We start from the raw sequence: 19468 nt of genomic DNA, 5'->3' as shown, positions 1-19468 counted from the left end.
AAAGGGTTGTTCAACCCCCAAAGTGACACAGCCCATAGACTGAGAACCAACACCTTATAGAAATGAAAACTTACAAATAATTGTATTGAAGAACAACAAAATGAGCTAATCTTCCTGTAAGAAAAATGTATTGCTATAAAGACATCAATCAAATAAGTCTATACATTTAATGCATTTCTATTAAGATTTCCAAAAGGAATTTATATTCATGAATTCAACAAAGTGATTCCCAAATTTCTCCAGAGTAAACACTCAAGCAAAGTCATAAACATTTTAGAAGAGAGAAAACTCATCCTAGTGGACATCAAAAATAATATAAAGCTAAAGAAAAGAAGGCATCAGATAGGCAGCAGGGACTCATGGAAGGGACAAGAGGAAGCTAACCAAGCAGGAGCTCACTTACACACAGACGTTAGTGGAAAGCATTCCCAGACAGAAGGAAGGGGACTTTAAAAAGGACTTCTTTTTATTTATGTGTGTGGGTGTTTTGCCTGAACGTATACCTGTGCACCATGAGCATGCAGTACCTGCAGCAGACAACAGAGGGCATCAGATCCCTGGAACTAGAGTTACAGAATGGTGTGCGCTGATAAGTGGGAATGGGGATCAAACCTGGATCCTCAAACAGAGAAGCCAGTGCACTTAGCCACTGAGCCATCCATACAGCCCCCAAAGAGACTTGGAGGATCAGAAAGAAATAATGTCTAATACTTAGATACATGTAAAACTAAACTCAGGATGTTTAGTCATGGTAAACTCTATTTGGTGTATGTGCACGTGTGTGTGTGTGGAAGCCAGAGGTCAAAGTTGGATGTCTATATCAGTTTCCACCTTGTTTTTTGAAACAGGGTTTCTCACTAAACCTAGAGCTCACCAGTCAGCTAGGCTGGCTCCTGAGCTCTCAGAATCATCCCATCTCTGCTTCCCGTTGTTGGATTACAGTGTGCCCCATGCTGAATTTCTCTGCATGCTGAGATGCAGACTCAGGTCCCACCGCTTATACAGCAAGCACATTACCTACTAACCCATCTCCTCATGGCCACCACCTGCTGTACAATTCTCTGATAGCATTTCTCCTATAACGTAAGCTCATGCAGGGTATATACACACAAGCAAACAATGTAGGCATTCAGGGAACATGTCATATGGATATGCTGTAAGGATTACACGGGGAAAATTGCATATTACATTTCAAAAGGAGAATCTGACCTGGTGAGGTGGCTCAGTGCATATACATGCTTTCTGTCAAGTCTGATGACCCGAGTTTAATCCCCAGGGTCCACAATTGGAAGGGAACTGACGTCCACACTCATGCCATGGCACAAGCATAAACACATACACACACACACAATAAATAAATAAATGCTGAGAATAGATGAATAAGAATAAAGAGATATAAGCCAGCATGTACTGTGCAGCTTCACCTTCCTGGTTACAAAGCACTGGGAATATAAGTGGCCCAGCAAGCTGGGGGCAGTTTTAAACTGTCAGGGCTTTCTTGCTACTTGGCATAGTTGGTGTTCTACCTGGAAAGTTTCTACCATCTAAAAACATTATTTTTCTTTTTAAAAAAGGGCATGCTTTTTATGAAGAAATACATAACCTACCAGTCCATTTAGGTTCTTTATGTTGTTTCTTCCTAAGGACAAAATCCTCAAGTTTTCTGTTGTGGAAAGAAAGCATTTTGGTTATGAAAAATATACACACAACTACCATGACTCTAGTAGAACAACATGTTATAAGGAACTTTATAAAATAAATCTCTCTACACAGCGAGTTAAAGACGCTCTATTACAAAATGGGCAGGAGAGCTGGCAGGGTTTAGGCGACGTGTGCTGCCAAGCTTGAAGACCTGAGTTCATTTCTCAGAACCCACGTTGGAAGAGTGTAAAGTGAGTTTGAAGGCTAATTGACTGCCCCTTTAAAAGGTTTCAGGCACTGAGGTGCGAAGTTCTGAGCTACTTTACCACTATGCTGGTCTAGCCTGCTTCCCAGCTATGTGCCCGTTATTTGCATTTTAGTTCTCCCTGGCTGCTCCTGATTCGCCTGTCCTCTCACAGTGACAGGCTCATGAGTGACAAGCTCATGGTGAATCCCCCACTCTCACCGCAGCCCCACTCTCTCTCCTCTCCTACCCAGCAAACAGACTCATCAGCCACTCACTAACCAATCAGAAGATGATGGAGAACAAGGTTTTACAAAATATGGAGTCAGGAAATGCTTCATAATAATGACAATAACAAAATCTGGACTGCACCTGGATCCCTAGGACAGATAGCAGCATCTGAATACACAGGGCACAAAACTGTTTTTTTATTTTTGTTTTTTTGGCTTGGTTGGTTGGTTGGTTGGTTTTTCAAGACAGGGTTTCTCTATGTAGCCCTGGCTGTCCTGGAACTCACTCTGTAGACCAGACTGTCCTTGAACTCAGAAATCAGCCTGCCTCTGCCTCCCAAATGCTGGGATTAAAGACGTGTGCCACCACTGCCTGGCCACAAAATCATTTCTTAACAGAAGAGACTCTGATCTGAGGACTTTAATCACAAAGACATCAAGACAAAGGAAACACCTGAAATAGTGGAGCCAGCAGAATGGAAATAAGAGCACCGTGAGAGACACAGGCCTAGTAATAGTTAACACTGCCATCCAACTCCAAATACTCAACAACGGCACTAAGGCATCGGGTGCAGAGTGGATTGGGATAGAAACTATGGTTAGGATATGAGATGTTCCCTTGCTAAAGGCTTGGTTACAAATGCAACCGTGTGCAGAGGCAGAACTTTGCGGAACTGACTGAGTCACAATCAACAGATCAATTGCTTGTGGCATTAGTGGGAGATGGTAAGAAACAGGAAGTGGGGACAAGGGGGAAGCAGCAGGCCAATGTGGGTATAGGCTGAGAAGACATGTCTTGTCTGTGACCCCTTCCTCTCTCTTTTGGGAAGCACAACCGATTTTCCTGACACGCCATGCTGCCATGGTGTCCACCTTGTCTCAGTCTAGCCGAGTTTGACTGAAACTCTGGAGCCATGAGCTGAAGCGAAGCCTTCCCTAGGGGTTCTCCTGAGCATCCACCACGGATGGGGTATGGAGTCTGTCTGCCTAGCATGAAGATCCCGCTGAGACGCCACAAGGCACAGCGCAGTTTCCCAACTAGGACCACTGCGAGTCTTTATTGAGGGGCTTTTTGTTTTGTTTTTAGTTCTGGAGATTGAACCCAGGGCCTTCTATATGTCAGGCAAGCATTCTACACTTAAGTTCATTGGCAGCCTCCCTCCAATTTTGAGACAGGATGACCCAGAATGCGTTATGTAGCCTTGGCTGGTCTTGAACTCTCAGGGATCATTCTGCCTGAGCCTCCCATATACTGAGGCTGTACAGGTTGTAGGCATGAGCCACTATGCCTAGCTTCAGTCGTTCCTCTTTAAACAAAGGTTTATTCTTGAGACATGGTCCTTCGAGGTGCTCATGCTGGCCTCAAACTCAAAACGCCTTCCTCAGCCTCCCAAGTAGCTCAGTTGGGTATGCACACTACCATACCCAGCTTTAGACTTCATTTTATATGCACCATATAAAACTCCATAATTTACATATCTTTACATTAACTGCATTAGTAGGCAAATGTTAAAACCCAAGGTAAATTATAAATACTCTAAAGTAAAGATTGTAACGTGGAGCTCTGGGAGGTCCTAGAGAGGCTGTGGCATTTGATGGGACACTGACCCTGACCTTAATTTCTCACGGATTTTTCCTGTGAGACAGCAAGGCTGTACTCAGTGCGGAGCACTGGATAAGCAAACATACAAAAGTCATAAAGAATGTACGGCCAGGCATGGCAGCACACACTTTCAATCCCAGCACCCAGAAAGGAGAGGCAGGTGGGTCTCTATGAGTTTGAGGCTAACTAGGTCTACATAGTGAGTTCCAGGACAGCCAGGGCTACACAGTGAGACCATGTTCCAAACAAAAACAAATGAATCAAAGAAAACCAACAACCAAGCCATCAAAGAAATGGTCCAGCCCCGTTTGAGGACAAGGCAGTGTGAGCTTTTAGCTGATTCAGATAGGAACGTTAGACACTAAGTGTCTATTAGGCAAGAGGACTGATGAAAGGTCTCTGCTGTGGAGAATGGTGCCTTCAGAATGAGAACTCTGGCATCTGTGGGACAGCTAACTGAAGGACAGAAAGAGACAGGATCAATTATGCCGTCACCACTGTCACCAGGCCAGGCTTCTCAAACAACACAAGTCATGGTCCTTTGATAGGCCGTGACATCAGCTGAGTGTGTTGTAGGCTGAGTGGACAGTGCAGAGCTAGCATGAAGGCCTGAGTCTCATTCCCAAACCCATGAAAAAGCTGGTGTTGTGCACTTGCAATCCCAGACCTAGTGAGGCGAAGACGGCCAGATCCCTGAACTGGCTGGCTAGCCTGGTCTACTTGGTCAGAAAAGAAAGTCTTTTTTGTTTTGTTTTGTTTTGTTTGTTTTGGTTTGGTTTTGGTTTCCCAAGATAGGGTTTTTCTGTGTAGCTCTAACTGTCCTGGAATTCACTGTGTAGACCAGGTTGTCACTGAACCCAGAGATGCACCTGCCTCAGCCTCCTGAATGCTAGGATTAAGTGTGCACCACCATAGCCCAGTTATAAGAAAGCCTTTTTTACACAGGAAGGTAGTGAAGAACTACACCTAATGTTAGCCTCTGACTTAAACATAAACAATATGCATACATGTGTTCTTACATATACCCAAAACATGCAAATTTAGTACGTTATGACAGATATTAAAAAGATCACATTTTAAATGCACACTAGGGCCTATGCTACAAGGACATAAGCTGTTCTCCAAACTATCACAGTTTGTGTGTGCATTTGATTTGTACATTTATAGGAAGGCATAATAAATTCCAATATATTGTTTTCTGCGACTAACAGGGAAGCAAATAAGGTGCTACATTAAAGATTCAGCTCCTGGAAATGGAGAGCAGCAATTATCTGCATGGCCCTTCACAGAGGAGAATAAACACGACTCAGGAGTGGACTTGGAGCGGGCTTGGCTGGGTGAGAAGAGAGCCATAAACCAAATGCCGGCTCCCCCAGAGACACCCAAATGCCAATCTCTGGAGCCTGTAACTGCTGCTCTGTAGGGCAGAAAAGTCCTTTGTAGATGTCTAAAGACCTTGCCGTAGAGCCACAGGAGAGGCACAGGCCAGCAGATCTCTCTGAGTTCAAGGACAGCCTGGTCTACATAAAGATTCTGTCTTGAAAACAATAAAAACCAAAACAAAAAAGAAGGAGGAGAGAGAAGAGAGAGAGGAAAGAGAGGAGAGAGGGGAGAGAGAGAAGAGAGAAGAGAGAAGAGAGGGGAGAGGGGAGAGGGGAGGGGAGAGGAGAGAGAGAGAGAGAGAGAGAGAGAGAGAGAGAGAGAGAGAGAGAGAGAGAGAGATATCTTGAGTTGGGATCATGCTTACTACAAGGGTGAGCTGAAAGTGCACGCATGTCCCTGGGAGGGAGGCAGGACATTAGCACAGACAGAACAGAAGGCACTGAGGAAGTAGGCAGCAGAGGCCACTGGGAGGGGGTGGCACCGTTCACAAGGGTAAGGGGAACAGAACATGGGAGTGAGGACTTAACACAACAGGTTCACAACACACACAACAAATCTGAACAAAATACACACACACACACACACACACACACACACACACACACACACACACACACACACAGTGAGAAAGCTGGTGGTCTCAGCCATCTCAACTCTAAATATATAAAAGCTTTCACCAGACTTTAAAATATTCAGGTCTCACACTGCTACCCTTTCCCTTTTTTGGAAACTTAAGACATGGTTTACATACAGACTCCATCACCTGACATTTACTGTGGTCACAACAGGTGCCAGCCCCTGGGATGACACAGTGTCCCCGGAATGTCTGCCCCATGACTAGAAGCCCAAGAGTCATCTGGACTGTGGGTCACTTACTTAGGCCATTCAGGTTGGCAATTTTTTCAATGCAGTTTGTAGACAGGGAAAGCTTCCTTTAAAAAAAAACGAAGAAAATTTTTAATTAATAAGAAAAACCTAAGTGGAATGTCAGAAGTTATTCATGTTTCCTTTTATACTGAATCCTTTTTCCCCTTCAGTCATAGAATTTAATCCTTCATTTTGAAATCTTTTCCCTCATTGATTATAAGAGTTAATACACATTCATTATAGAGAATTAAAAACAAACCACTAAAGGGCAATTTGTGTTATCTATTAAATGTTTAGTACATGTATTCTTTGATCAAATATTTCATTTTTTGAGATATTATTTTTACTGCATTTTACAAATGAAATTGCGGTGCAAAGCTGTTAAACAATTTTCCCAATATTACACAGTTACAAAATGGCAGGGCCAAAATTGAAACCCTAGAACATATATCTTACCCTCATGATTTGACTTGAGGAGGAATTATTCATTTTTAATCTGCTTGAAAAAGCAAAGGCAGTTACTATATAAGTAGCTGGTAAGTAAAGGGTTAAAGCCGCATGTTTTCTAGCTACTCACCCACTCTTGACCACTACCAGTGCAAAGAGGAATGTCTTTAAATCTAATGCTATGGCTGGGAAGAAATTCTCTAATTTCTCTGGAGGCAGCCTGTTCAAAAGATGTCCGTAAAGCTCAAGCAGGCTGGCCCGGCTCTTCCTGCTTTCTGACCCGAGCAGACCGGCCCGGTTCTGCCTGCGTCCTGTGAACCTGCTTTGGTGCATCTCACAAACCAGCCCCAAACCCGCTGCCTTTCAGATGCCTTTATGATAAAAACAGGTTTTCATTACTTGGAAGTCATAGTGGCAGCCAAATGTTTTACCCTGTGCTATGGTATGCTTTCATCACAAGGAACAAGTGGTACTCAGTAACTAAATATGTTTGCTTTTCCTTTTAAGCCAAAGCTATCAGTCTAGCAGGTTTGAAGATATGTGTCCAGAAACGGTCCAGTTCGCTTACTGTAAATAAGACGTTAAGGTTGCGTTAGGAGACGTTACGCTTCTGTGAGGCTGGGACTGGGCTTCTCTCCCACGGGAAGGGCAAGCGAAGGGACCCTGATTACATTAACACAGGCTGAAGGACAGGAAGAACCCCAGGGACTCTAGAGTATTCTACAGCCTGACCAGAGACAAGGAAACGTGCAAACACGGGTATAATGTCTCAAAGTTCTGTTTCAAGTTAGCTATAAAACCCTGCTGAAAACCATATGGAATGCTTAGAAAGAAAACAAAAGAAATTAATATCAACCTGATATTAAAAGACCTAGAAAGTAAAAATATAAAATAAGTATAATTTGGTCCCAATTAGAATTTTTTTGTTTCTTTTTATGCAACAGGATCTCATCTGACCCCGTGCTAAAGATCCTTTGGCGTCAGCCTCCTTCCCAGGGACTGAGATTACAGGTATATGCCACCATACCCAGTCTAATTACAATTATTCTCAAAATGCTAATACTAGGTCCACAATGTATTATAATTTAGGTTGATGTTAATTCCCTTTTTCAGACTTATTGTATTTTCCATTTTGAACTGTATTTTAAAGTTTTGTTTTGTTTTGTTTTTAAGGGGTGATCTCTTGGGCATCTAGTGAATAAACATGATTTTTACTTTGGTGGGTAACTTTACAAGAGAAAGACATGGACTGTGAAGTTTGTTTTACTATTGTACTGTGGGTGGAACTCAAGGCCCTCCAAGTGCTAGACACGTCCTCTTCTACTGAGTCTGACTTCCAGCCTACCTTTTACCATGTGTGTAGGATGTGCATGTGTGCACACACAGGTGGAGGCCTGATGTTGATGAATCCCCATCCATCACTCTTCCACCTTGTTCACTGAGTCAGGCTCTCTCAATCAGACTCAGAGCACACTGATACAGCAAGTTTGCTCTAGGGAATCCCTTGTTTCTGCCCTTTGAGTTTGGAATCACCAAACACTGACATGAGTTCTGGAGATGTGAACTCCAATTCTCAGGGTTTGGCAAGTGCTGGGACCAATGACCATCTCTCTAGTTTCCTTCCCAGGCTGTCTTTTTTATTCTGAGACACAGTCTTGATAAGTTGCCTAGGTTAACTTTGAACTACTACCCCCCTGCTTAGGAAGTAGGCTGCATAACAAAGTAATAATTTATTGTGTTATTTAGTTTCTCCCAAAAGGCTAGGAAACTTCTATTTACGAATATTTTATAAAAGCCGCACAAAATATGTTGTATTGTTCAGTATCACTCTATCAAATAATTTCATAAACCAATAAGTTTTCACATTTGGCTTTGTCAAGTGAGAAATTATAATAAACAACAACAAAGACCACAGAAAGCAACTATTTTTACAGTTTGTATATGAAAAGGAAGGAAAACGTTACAACAATAAGAGGGTGAAGAACAGGAACTTACTCGCAGTTACCAAGTGTGGATAGAGATGCGTCCATCTTCTCTATGGGGGGAATCTGGGCATACAGCTTGATTTCTTTGGCATCAGATGGCTTCTGACCAGTCTTTTCTTCCTATGGAAAAACAATCAATTTGGCACAAAATGATCCTTAGTTGTAATGTGGAACAAAAGAAGTCAGAATCTCATAAGGCCTTCCAATGTTTGTTTCAAAATAATTACTATACTTTAATAACTTAGATGATTATCCCCCATTTACTTATTGGCATTTGTACTTAGTTGTCTTATAGCTGAGCCTCTATATACCTGGGCCACATAACTGTTAAGACCTACAAATGGATATAAGCAGAAAAGAATTCTATTTGTAATATTTAAGTCCTCTAAGAGCCTATTAAACAATGACTGGGTGGAGGTGGTGCATGCCTCTAACAGCAGTGCTCAGGAGGCAGAGGCAGGTCCTCCTTCCCTCAAGCCCTAGAGCTGGGCCCAGCACTCACATGCTTCTGGGATCTGAACTCACGTCCTGGTGCCTTTGCAGCAAGCACTTTCCCAGCTAAGTACTTCCCCAGCCTCTCGATGCCAACATTTTGCCACATTTCTAGGTTAGGATAAAGGAACCTAACACTTAGTAGATCTTCAGTAAGGGCTGGGTTATTTGTGCCAACATGACGGGCCTAGAGGTCTTGTTTATTTTGGATGAAATGCCAAAGGCCTAGAGGACAAATATTTCACGTTTCACTCATGCGTGGAGGTTAAAAAAGTTGATCTTATCTCATAAAGAGTAGACTAATAGTTACCAGAGGCTGGGAAAAATGGGGAGGAAAGACAAAATTAGCCAGATAGGAGGAGCAAGCTGGAGTGATTTCTGCACAGTAGAGCGATTATGATAATTTTTTACAATTCAGATAAGATTGAGTGAAATAGGGGGCTGCTGAGATGGCTCAGTGGGTAAGAGTATTAACTGCCCTTCCGAAGGTCCTGAGTTCAAATCCCCAGTAACCACATGGTAGCTCACAACCACCTGTAATGAGACCTGATGCCCTCTTCTGGGGTGTCTAAAGACAGCTACAGTGTACTTAGATAGAGGCAGGCGGATTTCTGAGTTCGAGGCCAGCCTGGTCTACAAAGTGAGTTCCAGGACAGCCAGGGATATACAGAGAAACCCTGTCTCGAAAAAAACAAACAAACAAACAAACAAACAAAAACAAAAAAACAAACAAACAAAAAAAATCTTAAAAAAAAAGATTGAGAGATTGAGTGCAATCAGGATGGTGTGGCCATCTACCATGTATGTCAAAAGAGCTATAAAAGAAGATTTTTATTACCATAAGGAGAAATAAAAACTTTGAGGTCAAAGATATGTTAATAACCTTAATAAAATTATATGTTTTAAATATGTATGAAAATGTCACATCATACTCTATACATCTGTATAATCATTATATGTCAATTAAGACTTTTAAATGGCTAGGCAGTGGTGGTGCATGCCTTTAATCCTAGAATCCTAGCACTTGGGAGGCAGAGGCAGGCAGATTTCTGAGTTTGAGGCCAGCCTGGTCTATAGAGTGAGTTCCAGGACAGCCAGGGCTACACAGAGAAAGAGAAACCCTGTCTCGAAAAAAAACCAATAAAATAAAATAAAATAGACTTTTAAATGGGACTGGAGAGATGGCTCAGTGGTTAAGAGCACTGACAGCTCTTCCGAAGGTCCTGAGTTAAAATCCCAGGAACCACATAGTGGCTCACAACCACCCATAATGAGATCTGACGCCCACTTCTGGTGTGTCTGAAAACAGCTACAGTGTACTTACATATAATAATAAATAAATCTTTACAAAAAAAAAGACTTTCAAATGTTAAAAAAGAGAATGTTTGGTTAATCAATGAAAAAATATGCTTAATGCCTACAGAGATCTTAAACTTAAAGACTACTGGTTATAATGTACCTAGAAATAGAATCTATGAACTGAAACTATATTTAGCCAAAACAAAGCAAAACCAAACATTAGCTGTTATGAATAGGTAAGATTAAGTCCTAAAATACAATTTAAGAAAACTAAATCTGAGTTTAGCCCACACTCTTCCTTTAACAAATTTTATGAACTGTTTAGCAGAGAAATGTACATGTGTGTGTATGTATGTGTGTGAGTGTCTGTGTGAGCACGTGTGAGTGTGCTTGCACAAGGGTACCTATAAAAGGCAGACACTGATATTGGGTGTCTTCCTCAATCACTGTCTTACTTACTTATATATTTAGTTTTGGCTTTTGGAGGCAGGGTCTTTTGTATCCCAGGCTGACTATGAACACATCACAGTCAAGTGTGACCTTGAACTTAGGTTCATACCGCTTCCATGTCCTGAGCGCTAAGATTATGGGCATGTGCCACCCTGCACCAATGTATGTGGTGCCGGGGATCAAACCCAGGGCTTTGTGCACACCAAGAGAGCATCTAGTCTCCCAGTTGGGGTTCATCCCTAACACTGTCCTGCAGTTTTGAGGCAGTGTCTCCCACTGAACCTGGCGCTCACAAAAGTAGCTTCTGGCTGGTGATCCCAGGAATCTTCCAGTCTCTGCCTCTCTGCACTGGGATTTACAGGGGCTACTGCACCTGGTGCTGTATATGGGTGCTGGATGCGAACTCAGGTCCTGGACTTATGCAACAAACACTTTCACTACTGAGCCACCTGCCCAGACCCAAGGAATGAATCCTTAAATGCAGTTAGACTAAACACAAAAATGTATAGGCACTAAAATTAGAATTCAAACATCTCATTATCCTGTTCACTTTTGTCTATTTCCCAGATACCTAGGCCGCTAAGTCTGGCTACAGAGATGCATGGCTCAGTGGTTAAGACAGTTAATCAGGAGTTAGGTGTGCACATCACGGCAGTGCACTTGCTTAGTGTGAGTAATCCCTGGGTTCATCCATCCCAGCACCACTACACACACACACACACACACACTCCCCAAAGAGATCATTTGTCTAGTGGTAATGTTCAGCAGAACTATAAAACATCACAGCCAGGATATTGTTACTGATAATCCAGCATTTACTCAGATTTTCCACAATCTGCCTGGTAGATTTGTTTGTGTAACATGAACGTGTGTATATTTATACTGTATGTTAACTCATATACAATTTCATTACTTTTGTAGGCTCAGGAATCTACTACTACAGTCCCCAAACCAAAGAGATCTCTTGCGCTGAATGGTCAGATGTAAACAACAGGTCACAGTTTCTAGAAGAAGGAAGAGCCGTCTACTCACCCATCTGGACAGGGCTTCTTTGATCGTTGTTGCTTTTGCCTTAAAGGTGGGAGGGAGGGGAGAAGCACAGGCAGCGTTCAGTGCTGGGATTTGTTGATTCAGCCTTAATACAGTAATTACTGGCCTTGGCTTCTACCATTAAAGCATTCGATTCTTTCTTTGAAATTCTAAGATATAAGCACAATTAATCTCCTGAGAACCCAGTGATTTCCTTAAATACTTCTTAGGGAAAATGTAGAAATTATTGTGTCATATCCAAGTATTTTATTCAAACTTGGCTTATAAATAAATAGCTTTCAGTATTTGATATTAAAATAGATCTTTTCCACTGAGTCTATACATTTTTATATATCTTAACATCAAAAAGTGAACGCACATTCTAATTATGAACAATTTACAGTCACTGAGGCAAGATAGCTGTGCTAAAATTTTAGAAAAATATTAACAATTTTATTATAATATATATTTCTTCTTCATGTCTGCAAAGGGTAACCTGATCCAAAAAAAACTGGCTCTAGGGCTTTGCACATGGAAAGGAAGCATTATATTTTACAAATAAAAATATATATAAAAGAATATTTAAATATTTGTAAAAAGAATTCTTAATAAAGAGCTCTATTAATAAGTACAGGAGGCTAAAGAGGCCTCTCAGTTATTAAGAGCACTTATTGCTCTTCCAGAGGACCCGAGCTCAGCTCCTAGCATCCATGCAGAGCAGCTCAACCATCTGTAACTTCAATTCCAGGGGATCTGGACCTCTGGCCACTCATACACACACACACACACACACACACACACGAACGATTAAACACAATAAAAATGAATCTTAAAAATCAAGTACAGAATAAATATTCTAAATGACAGAAAAGTATCTGGTATAATTTAATTCTAATTTATTTTTCTTAGTAGAACATAAAATGTTTCATCTAATAATGAATAGCATCTTTGTTTCAATTTACGATATTAAAAACTTTGAAAGCATACAACAGATTTCCTTAATAAGTTAAGAGGCCGGGCAGTGGTGGTGCACGCCTTTAATCCCAGCACCTAAGAGGTTGAGGCAGGCGGATTTCTGAGTTCGAGGCCAGCCTAGTCTACAGAGTGAGTTCCAGGACAGCCAGGGCTACACAGAGAAACCCTGTCTCGAAAAACCAAAATAAATAAATAAATAAAAATAAATAAATTAATTAATTAAGAGGATTCATTAACAACAGCAAAAAGAAAAAATGTAAGATATTACTATATATAGAAAGTAGAATTCTGCACTAATAACTTTTATCAAAAAGGGTCTTATGAATTCAAAAAGAAAAAAGAAAATGCTGAGTTATATCTCAATGGTCAGAATGCTTCCTTTCCATGCCCAAAGCCCAACACCAATCCCCGGGATCCAATGACGGGATGGAAAGGGGAAGCCAAAATTTGATAGGAAATGTCTATCATCATTGGTATTACCAGAAAACATGGTATAAGACTCAACATACTTTAGAAAGTTATCAGTGCAAACTGAAAGAAGACAGAAGAAAAAAAAAAAAAAGGAAGAAGTCAAGCCAGAAAAGATTAAAAACACTAAAAGGAGGTTCTTATATCTCCTGCAAGCTTGACTGAGCAAAAATGAAAGACATGTAAATTAAAAATAAAGAATATGCCAGGCAGTGGTGGCGTACGCCTTTAATCCTAGAATCCTAGCACTCGGGAGGCAGAGGCAGGCAGATTTCTGAGTTTGAGGCCAGCCTGGTCTACAGAGTGAGTTCCAGGATAGCCAGGGCTATACAGAGAAACCCTGTCTTGAAAAACCAAATAAATAAATAAATAAATAAAGAATATGAGAAATATTAATAACTACATATTTCAGAGATTCTAGAAATAAAATATTTAGAAGCAAAATACAGCAATTGTTTTGAGACATAAACAACATATGTATTCCTGGAAAAAATAGCCCCAATTATTAAAAACTTGGAACAGACTGTAATATTTAAAGCATTCAAATGGAATCAGAGACTTAGTCTGTTCTCTTCCCCCAAAGTTCCAAGCCTACACAGTTTACAAGTGAATCCTAATAACTTTTTGAGAACAAATATTATTTGTTACACAAGTTGTTTCAAAACCAGGAAATGTGGGGAAGCTGCACATTTGTGAGGAGACCGTAAACTGTTACAGCCACAGCACAGAGCCCTCTTGATTTTTCAATACAGATTTGATTCTATTAGATTCCAGAGACATCATCAGAATCTTCAAAGCCAATGACGATGTGTAGTGACCATTAAATGACAATGATCAAATAGTTTATCTTGGCCAGATAGTGGTGGCACATGCCTTTACTCTCAGTACTCAGGAGGCAGAGGCAGGAAGGTCTCTGTGAGTTCGAGGCCAGCCTGGTATACAGAGTGAGTTCCAGGACAGCCAGGGCTACACAGAGAAACTGTGCCTCAAAAAAGAAGAAAGGAGAACAGACAGAAGGAAAGAAGGAAAGAAGGAAGGAAAGAAAGAAAGAGAGAAAGAGAGAGAGAGAGAAAGAAAGAAAGAAAGAAAGAAAGAAAGAAAGGAAGGAAGGAAGGAAGGAAGGAAGGAAGGAAGGAAGGAAGGAAGGAAGGAAGAAAGAAAGGAAGGAAGAAAGAAAGTTAGTTTACCTTAACAACACAAGCAAAACAGACCAATCTCTAAGAGTCGATCATTAATTAATGGATGGAGGGAATCACATTTACTTCAGTAAGTGTAGGAAAACATACACATTCTACACTGCACAATAAAAGCTGTCAGGTGAGAGTTACAAAACTGAAACAAATACCATGCCTCAGGGAACTCAGTTAGTTCCACAACTGTGCACTGCATGTCTATTTTGTGACTAGCACTCTTCTATGTTGTTGTTGGTTTTTTTCTCTGAGTTCTGAGATGACAGGTGTGCACAATCATGTCTGGCTTTCTATTTGACTTTGACATATCAATGAACGAAACAGATTCCTGCCTTCCTAGAACTTAAATTTAAATCTATTCAAGGAAGTAGTTGTATATATGTGTGTGTATAAAATATGCACATGCATATGTATAAACCTTATCTATATCATACATACCATACATATACCATATTCATACATAAAGTAAGTAAATATAACATATACAAAGATAAGTAAATATAAACAAAATAAGTACTAAGTAAAATAAATAATATGTTAGAAAGTTAAGGTAATTAATGGCATTGGGTTATATGCATGTATGTGGAGAGAACAATATGAACGACTGGGACCACATTACAATGATTTTCTTTAAGATCCCAAACACATCAAGGATGTCCATTATTGCTGCTAGTTTAACACAAGGGTTCTTTGTCAATGTTGTAATAAAAGCAGTACAAACTGGAATGATCAAAAGGAGGAGATTAAACCATCACCGAGTGCAGATGATGCTCAATGTCTGTGAGTACAAATGGTTCAGTAAGTGGACCGCACACTGACAAAGCTAACAACAAAATCGGGACAAGACAGTTTCCGCTTGAAACCAATATAAGACCATGACGGCATGTGAAATATACAAGAAGTTACTAAAATTCACAAACAACAACAACAAAAAATTTAAATTAGCAAAACTATAAATTAACAATTCATAGACCGCCAACCCCCGGGAACTAATCAGATTATCAAGTGTTTGTATTCACTGAAAATCAGAAAACTTAAGAGTAAAACAATAGAATTTCATATATACATGCATATATATACATCTTCAGATTAGCAAAAGTTGGCAAGAATATAGAGAAATGGGAACTCCTAGGCAATGGTGGAGGAATTGGAAACTGTTCTACACATCCCAAAAAAGGAAAATGACGTACACATAGCCCTTTGACTAAACACTCCTTCCCAGGGAAATCCTTGCTTGGGCCCATAAAAAAGGACCACATAAAAGAACACTTTCAGCCGGGCAGTGGTGGCGAATGCCTTTAATCCCAGCACTTGGGAGGCAGAGGCAGGTGGATTTCTGAGTTCAAGGCCAGCCTGGTCTACAGAGTGAGTTCCAGGACTGCCAGGACTGCACAGAGAAACCCTGTCTCGAAAAACCAAACCAAACCAAACCAAAACAAAAAAAAACCACTTTCACAACATTGCGGGAACAGCATTAGAACCTACCTACCTTCCTTTCTTCCTTTCTTCCTTCCTTCCTTCCTTCCTTTCTTTCTTTCTTTCTTTCTCTTTCTTTTTGTTTTTGTTTGTTTGTTTGTTTTGTTTTTTGAGACAGAGTTTCTCTGTGTAGCCCTGGCTGCCCTGGAACTCACTTTGTAGGCCAGGCTGGCCTCAAACTCAGAAATCTGCCTGCCTCTGCCTCCTGAGTGCTGGGATTAAAGGCGTGCGGCACCACGCCCGGCTGCAATCTACCTATTTCTTACAATATAAATTGCTGTGAGATACTGGTTCCTCTTTCAGATAGGAGCCAAAAATTCCTAAAGGAGCAAGAGGCCATCATGAGTGGGTAGAGCTGGCTAGGTAAGATCAGAGGTCATGCAAAGAATTTAATTCTCCTCAGCTCCAGATAATTTCTAGCTGGTGGAATCTGCAGGGGGCAAAAAAGGTATCCTACCACTCCATTTCTTCAAATATAAAACCTCCATTAATTAAATAACACCCTTACTTCATACACCATTAAGAAAGAAGAGTTGCAGAGAGATGGCTCAGCGGTTAAGAGCACTGATTGCTCTTCTGAAGGTCCTGAGTTCAAATCCCAGCAACCACATGGTAGCTCACAACCATTTGTAATGAGATCTGATGCCCTCTTCTTGTGTGTCTGAAGACAGCTACAGTGTACTTATATGTAATAGTGAATGAATCTTTGGGCCTGAGCTGGCGGAGCTGGAGAGAGCAGAGGTCCTGAGTTCAATTCCCAGCAACCACATGATGGCTCACAACCATCTGTACAGCTACAGTGTACTCATATACATAAAAATAAATAAATAAATCTTAAAGAAAGAAGAGTTGCCAAGCATGGTATCATATGCCTGTGATCGTAGGATCTTAGGCTGGCAAAGGATTCATAACAAATTCAATGCAAGCTTAAGCTACACAGAGAGACCCTGTCTTCAAAAACAGAAAATGAAAGATGCCATCAATTATCTACGTGGGACCCAGGGATCAAACTCAGGCCATCAGACTTGGCAGCCAAATGCCTTTATTTTCTTCTCTTAGTCATGTCTCCAGACTCAGAAACTGCAGTTTGAATCTAAAACACCTTTTTTTTTTTCTAGGAAACTATCATAAACAAGACTTTGGAAGCTACTTTTTCAAAAAAAAAAAAAATCCAGGGGCTGGATACACCTCAGCAGTTGAGACTACTTATGGCTATATTGCAGAGGACCAGAGTTCAATTCCCAGCACCTACCCTGGCTGACTCACAACCTCCTGTAACTCCAGCTCCAGGAGGAGAGGGACTCCACAGGTTCCCGTACACATAGTGGAATAACAAGTCTAAAAATAAATGGCCAGGTATGGTGGCCCATACTTTAAAAAAAAATATTCAAGTAATACGTGGACCTGTATTTCTGAAGGAACCAGACTACCATTATGCAGTCAGTATGAGGGAACATGACTTCTTCATTATCCTAACACCTTAGGCTTAATTTCTGTGCATTGATATAGCACTGGAAACACACACACACACACACACACACACACACACACACACTCACACACACACACAGAGGCACACACTCTCATAATTACTAATTACACAGTTTTTTGTTTCTGATTTTCTTTTCTTGTGCATTGTTGTCAATCCAATCTAGGGTCTCCTACATGCTAGCAAAGTGCTTTACTAGTTTCAGTACTGAGTTACACGCCTATCCCCCTCCCAAACACACACCCTGAGACAGTGTCTTATTCATCTCACACAGAGAATGACCTTGAACTTCGGATCCTCCTGCCTCCACCTTCTGAGTACTTGGGATAAGAAGGTATGTACCACTCTGCTAGATACATACGTGGTGCTCGGGATTGAATCTATAGCTCCATGCATGCTAGGCAAACCACTCAACAAGTGACCCCAAATATTCAACATCTCCAGTCAGCAAGTCAACCTTATACTTCGCTAAATAATTCTGGCTGGGTTGGATCTGAAATCGTGTTCAAACGTATAGCTTGAAATATCAAGTATGTAAGCAAAAGAGGTACGTTTTCCATGGCGACAAGCATCATTAGTTAAAACTGTTGTTTCATGACAACTCTGTGAAGACTGCTTGCTGGTAGACAACAAACCTAAGCCAGCAGCGTTTCTCAAAGTGTGGCGAGATGCTCCCCAATTTCAGAGTTATTTGGGGTGCATGGTTGAAACCACACATTCCGGAACCCCCTGTCGTATTATAAACAACAACAACAACAACAAAAAATCTGCAATCCAATGAAGCTCATATTTAGTCATGTTGGAACTGGAGGGACACTGGCCTGATAAATCCATCAGAGAGAGAGTTTGAACAGGGTCTCCTAAGAGCAGGACTCACTTTCTCTCCGAGGACAACTGGGCACAGCTAACTCGGCTGCAGCTGGAGATCTCTGTAACCAGCCCCGACCCCTCCATCCCACCAGAGGGGGAGGAGAGTTAAAATCACGGTTATACAAAGAGATCTCTTTATCACAGCGCCCATCCTATCACCTTTCCCCTTCCAATCCACTCTCCCGAGAATTCCCAGCTGTCTTGCCTTGTCTTCTGTCAGAGTCCCTCCAGCTTTAACCTAACTTCCTGTCAGCCTCCGGCCTCCCTCTCCGCAGACCACCCCCCGCCCCCGCCCCGGCAGCTCCGGCCTTGGGCCTGCGGCTCTGGGAAGCCAGCATTGCCTTCCTCCCCCTACCCGCGGTGCCAGGACCCCACCACCCTCCGCACCCCACAGCAACCCCTTTTTCCACTCTTAATCTCCTTTCGGGTTTGGCTGCGAGGCCTGGAGGGTACTCACCATTCCGGCGGTTGCTACCGTCACTGCTCTGGTTGCTAGGGCCCGCCGGGGTCAGTGCGCAGGCGCGCCTCTGGAGCAATCCTCTTGCCTGCACTGGCAGCGGTCCTTTCTCTCCGCCTTTTGGGTGGCGCTAGCGGAGCATTGTGGGACGGCTGGCGCCCCCCCCCCCCCCCCCCCCCCCCCCGGTCCTCCAACCTCTCTGCTGAGCTGGTGCAGAGGTGAAGATGAGCCCTCAACTACCCACGCAAGTAGTTGATGTACTTTCCCAAAGCCAATATTGCCTTAAACTCGCAACTTTCAGACCTCCTGATAACATTTGCATTTCTGATATAAAAGAACTTTTTTAAAAAGTCCTTCCCTGGAAAAATGACGAGAAAGGTAATTTAGGCAGACGGTCTTGCTCAGTATATCCAGAATTAAACTAGGAACTTCTCATTTCCTTATTCTAGAGCCTCCAAGGAGAACTCAGGTGCCCGAAACACGCTTAAAGTATTACAAAGTGTTGATTATTTTGCAACCAAGATATTTTTTTCCTTCCCTAAGAAGTCAGATTAAAAAAAAAAAAAAAAAAAAAAAAAAACCAGTCACATTTTTTTGTTTGTTTGTTTTTTTCTAAGACGAGGTTTCCTATGTAGCCCTGGCTGTCCTGGAACTCTGGATGTCTCTGCCTCCGGAGTGTTGTGTGTGTGTGTGTGTGTGTGTGTGTGTGTGTGTGTGTGTGTGTGTATTAGATGTATGTTTTTAAATAGAGTTGCTAGGGACATGGAGAATAGAGCTTCACAAATAAACTGCTTTGAGCAATTGATGGTCTGTCTTGGAAGGCTGTTGGCGATACGAATTTAAGAACAGTTAAAACTTCTGCATCTTTGTGAC

At 41.7% G+C, this 19468-nt stretch overlaps 1 protein-coding gene across 3 annotated transcripts in view; it reads right to left on the bottom strand.

Moving 5' to 3' along the window:
* The window catches only part of Dnal1 (dynein, axonemal, light chain 1), a 29239-nt gene extending 10523 nt beyond the window's left edge, over positions 1 to 18716 (bottom strand). Inside the window, exons 1-5 of one of the 3 annotated variants that reach the window (NM_001346528.1) lie at positions 18596 to 18667; positions 11674 to 11840; positions 8411 to 8520; positions 5978 to 6033; positions 1608 to 1663 (exon numbers count right to left, since the gene is read on the bottom strand). In NM_001346528.1, coding sequence (NP_001333457.1) covers positions 1608 to 1663; positions 5978 to 6033; positions 8411 to 8445 — 147 coding nt within the window. In that variant the 5' untranslated portion in view covers positions 8446 to 8520; positions 11674 to 11840; positions 18596 to 18667. Of the gene's footprint in view, positions 1 to 1607; positions 1664 to 5977; positions 6034 to 8410; positions 8521 to 11673; positions 11841 to 18595 lie in introns of all 3 variants that reach the window. The other 2 variants (NM_028821.3, XM_006515370.4) reach the window with 2 other exon arrangements.
* Between the last annotated feature and the right edge of the window lie 752 nt (positions 18717 to 19468).

Source organism: Mus musculus, chromosome 12 (assembly GCF_000001635.26).
Source record: "Mus musculus strain C57BL/6J chromosome 12, GRCm38.p6 C57BL/6J".
NCBI classification, from domain to species: domain Eukaryota; kingdom Metazoa; phylum Chordata; class Mammalia; order Rodentia; family Muridae; genus Mus; species Mus musculus.
Note: the sequence above shows the minus strand (reverse complement) of the source record. Positions and strands in the feature narration are given on the sequence as shown.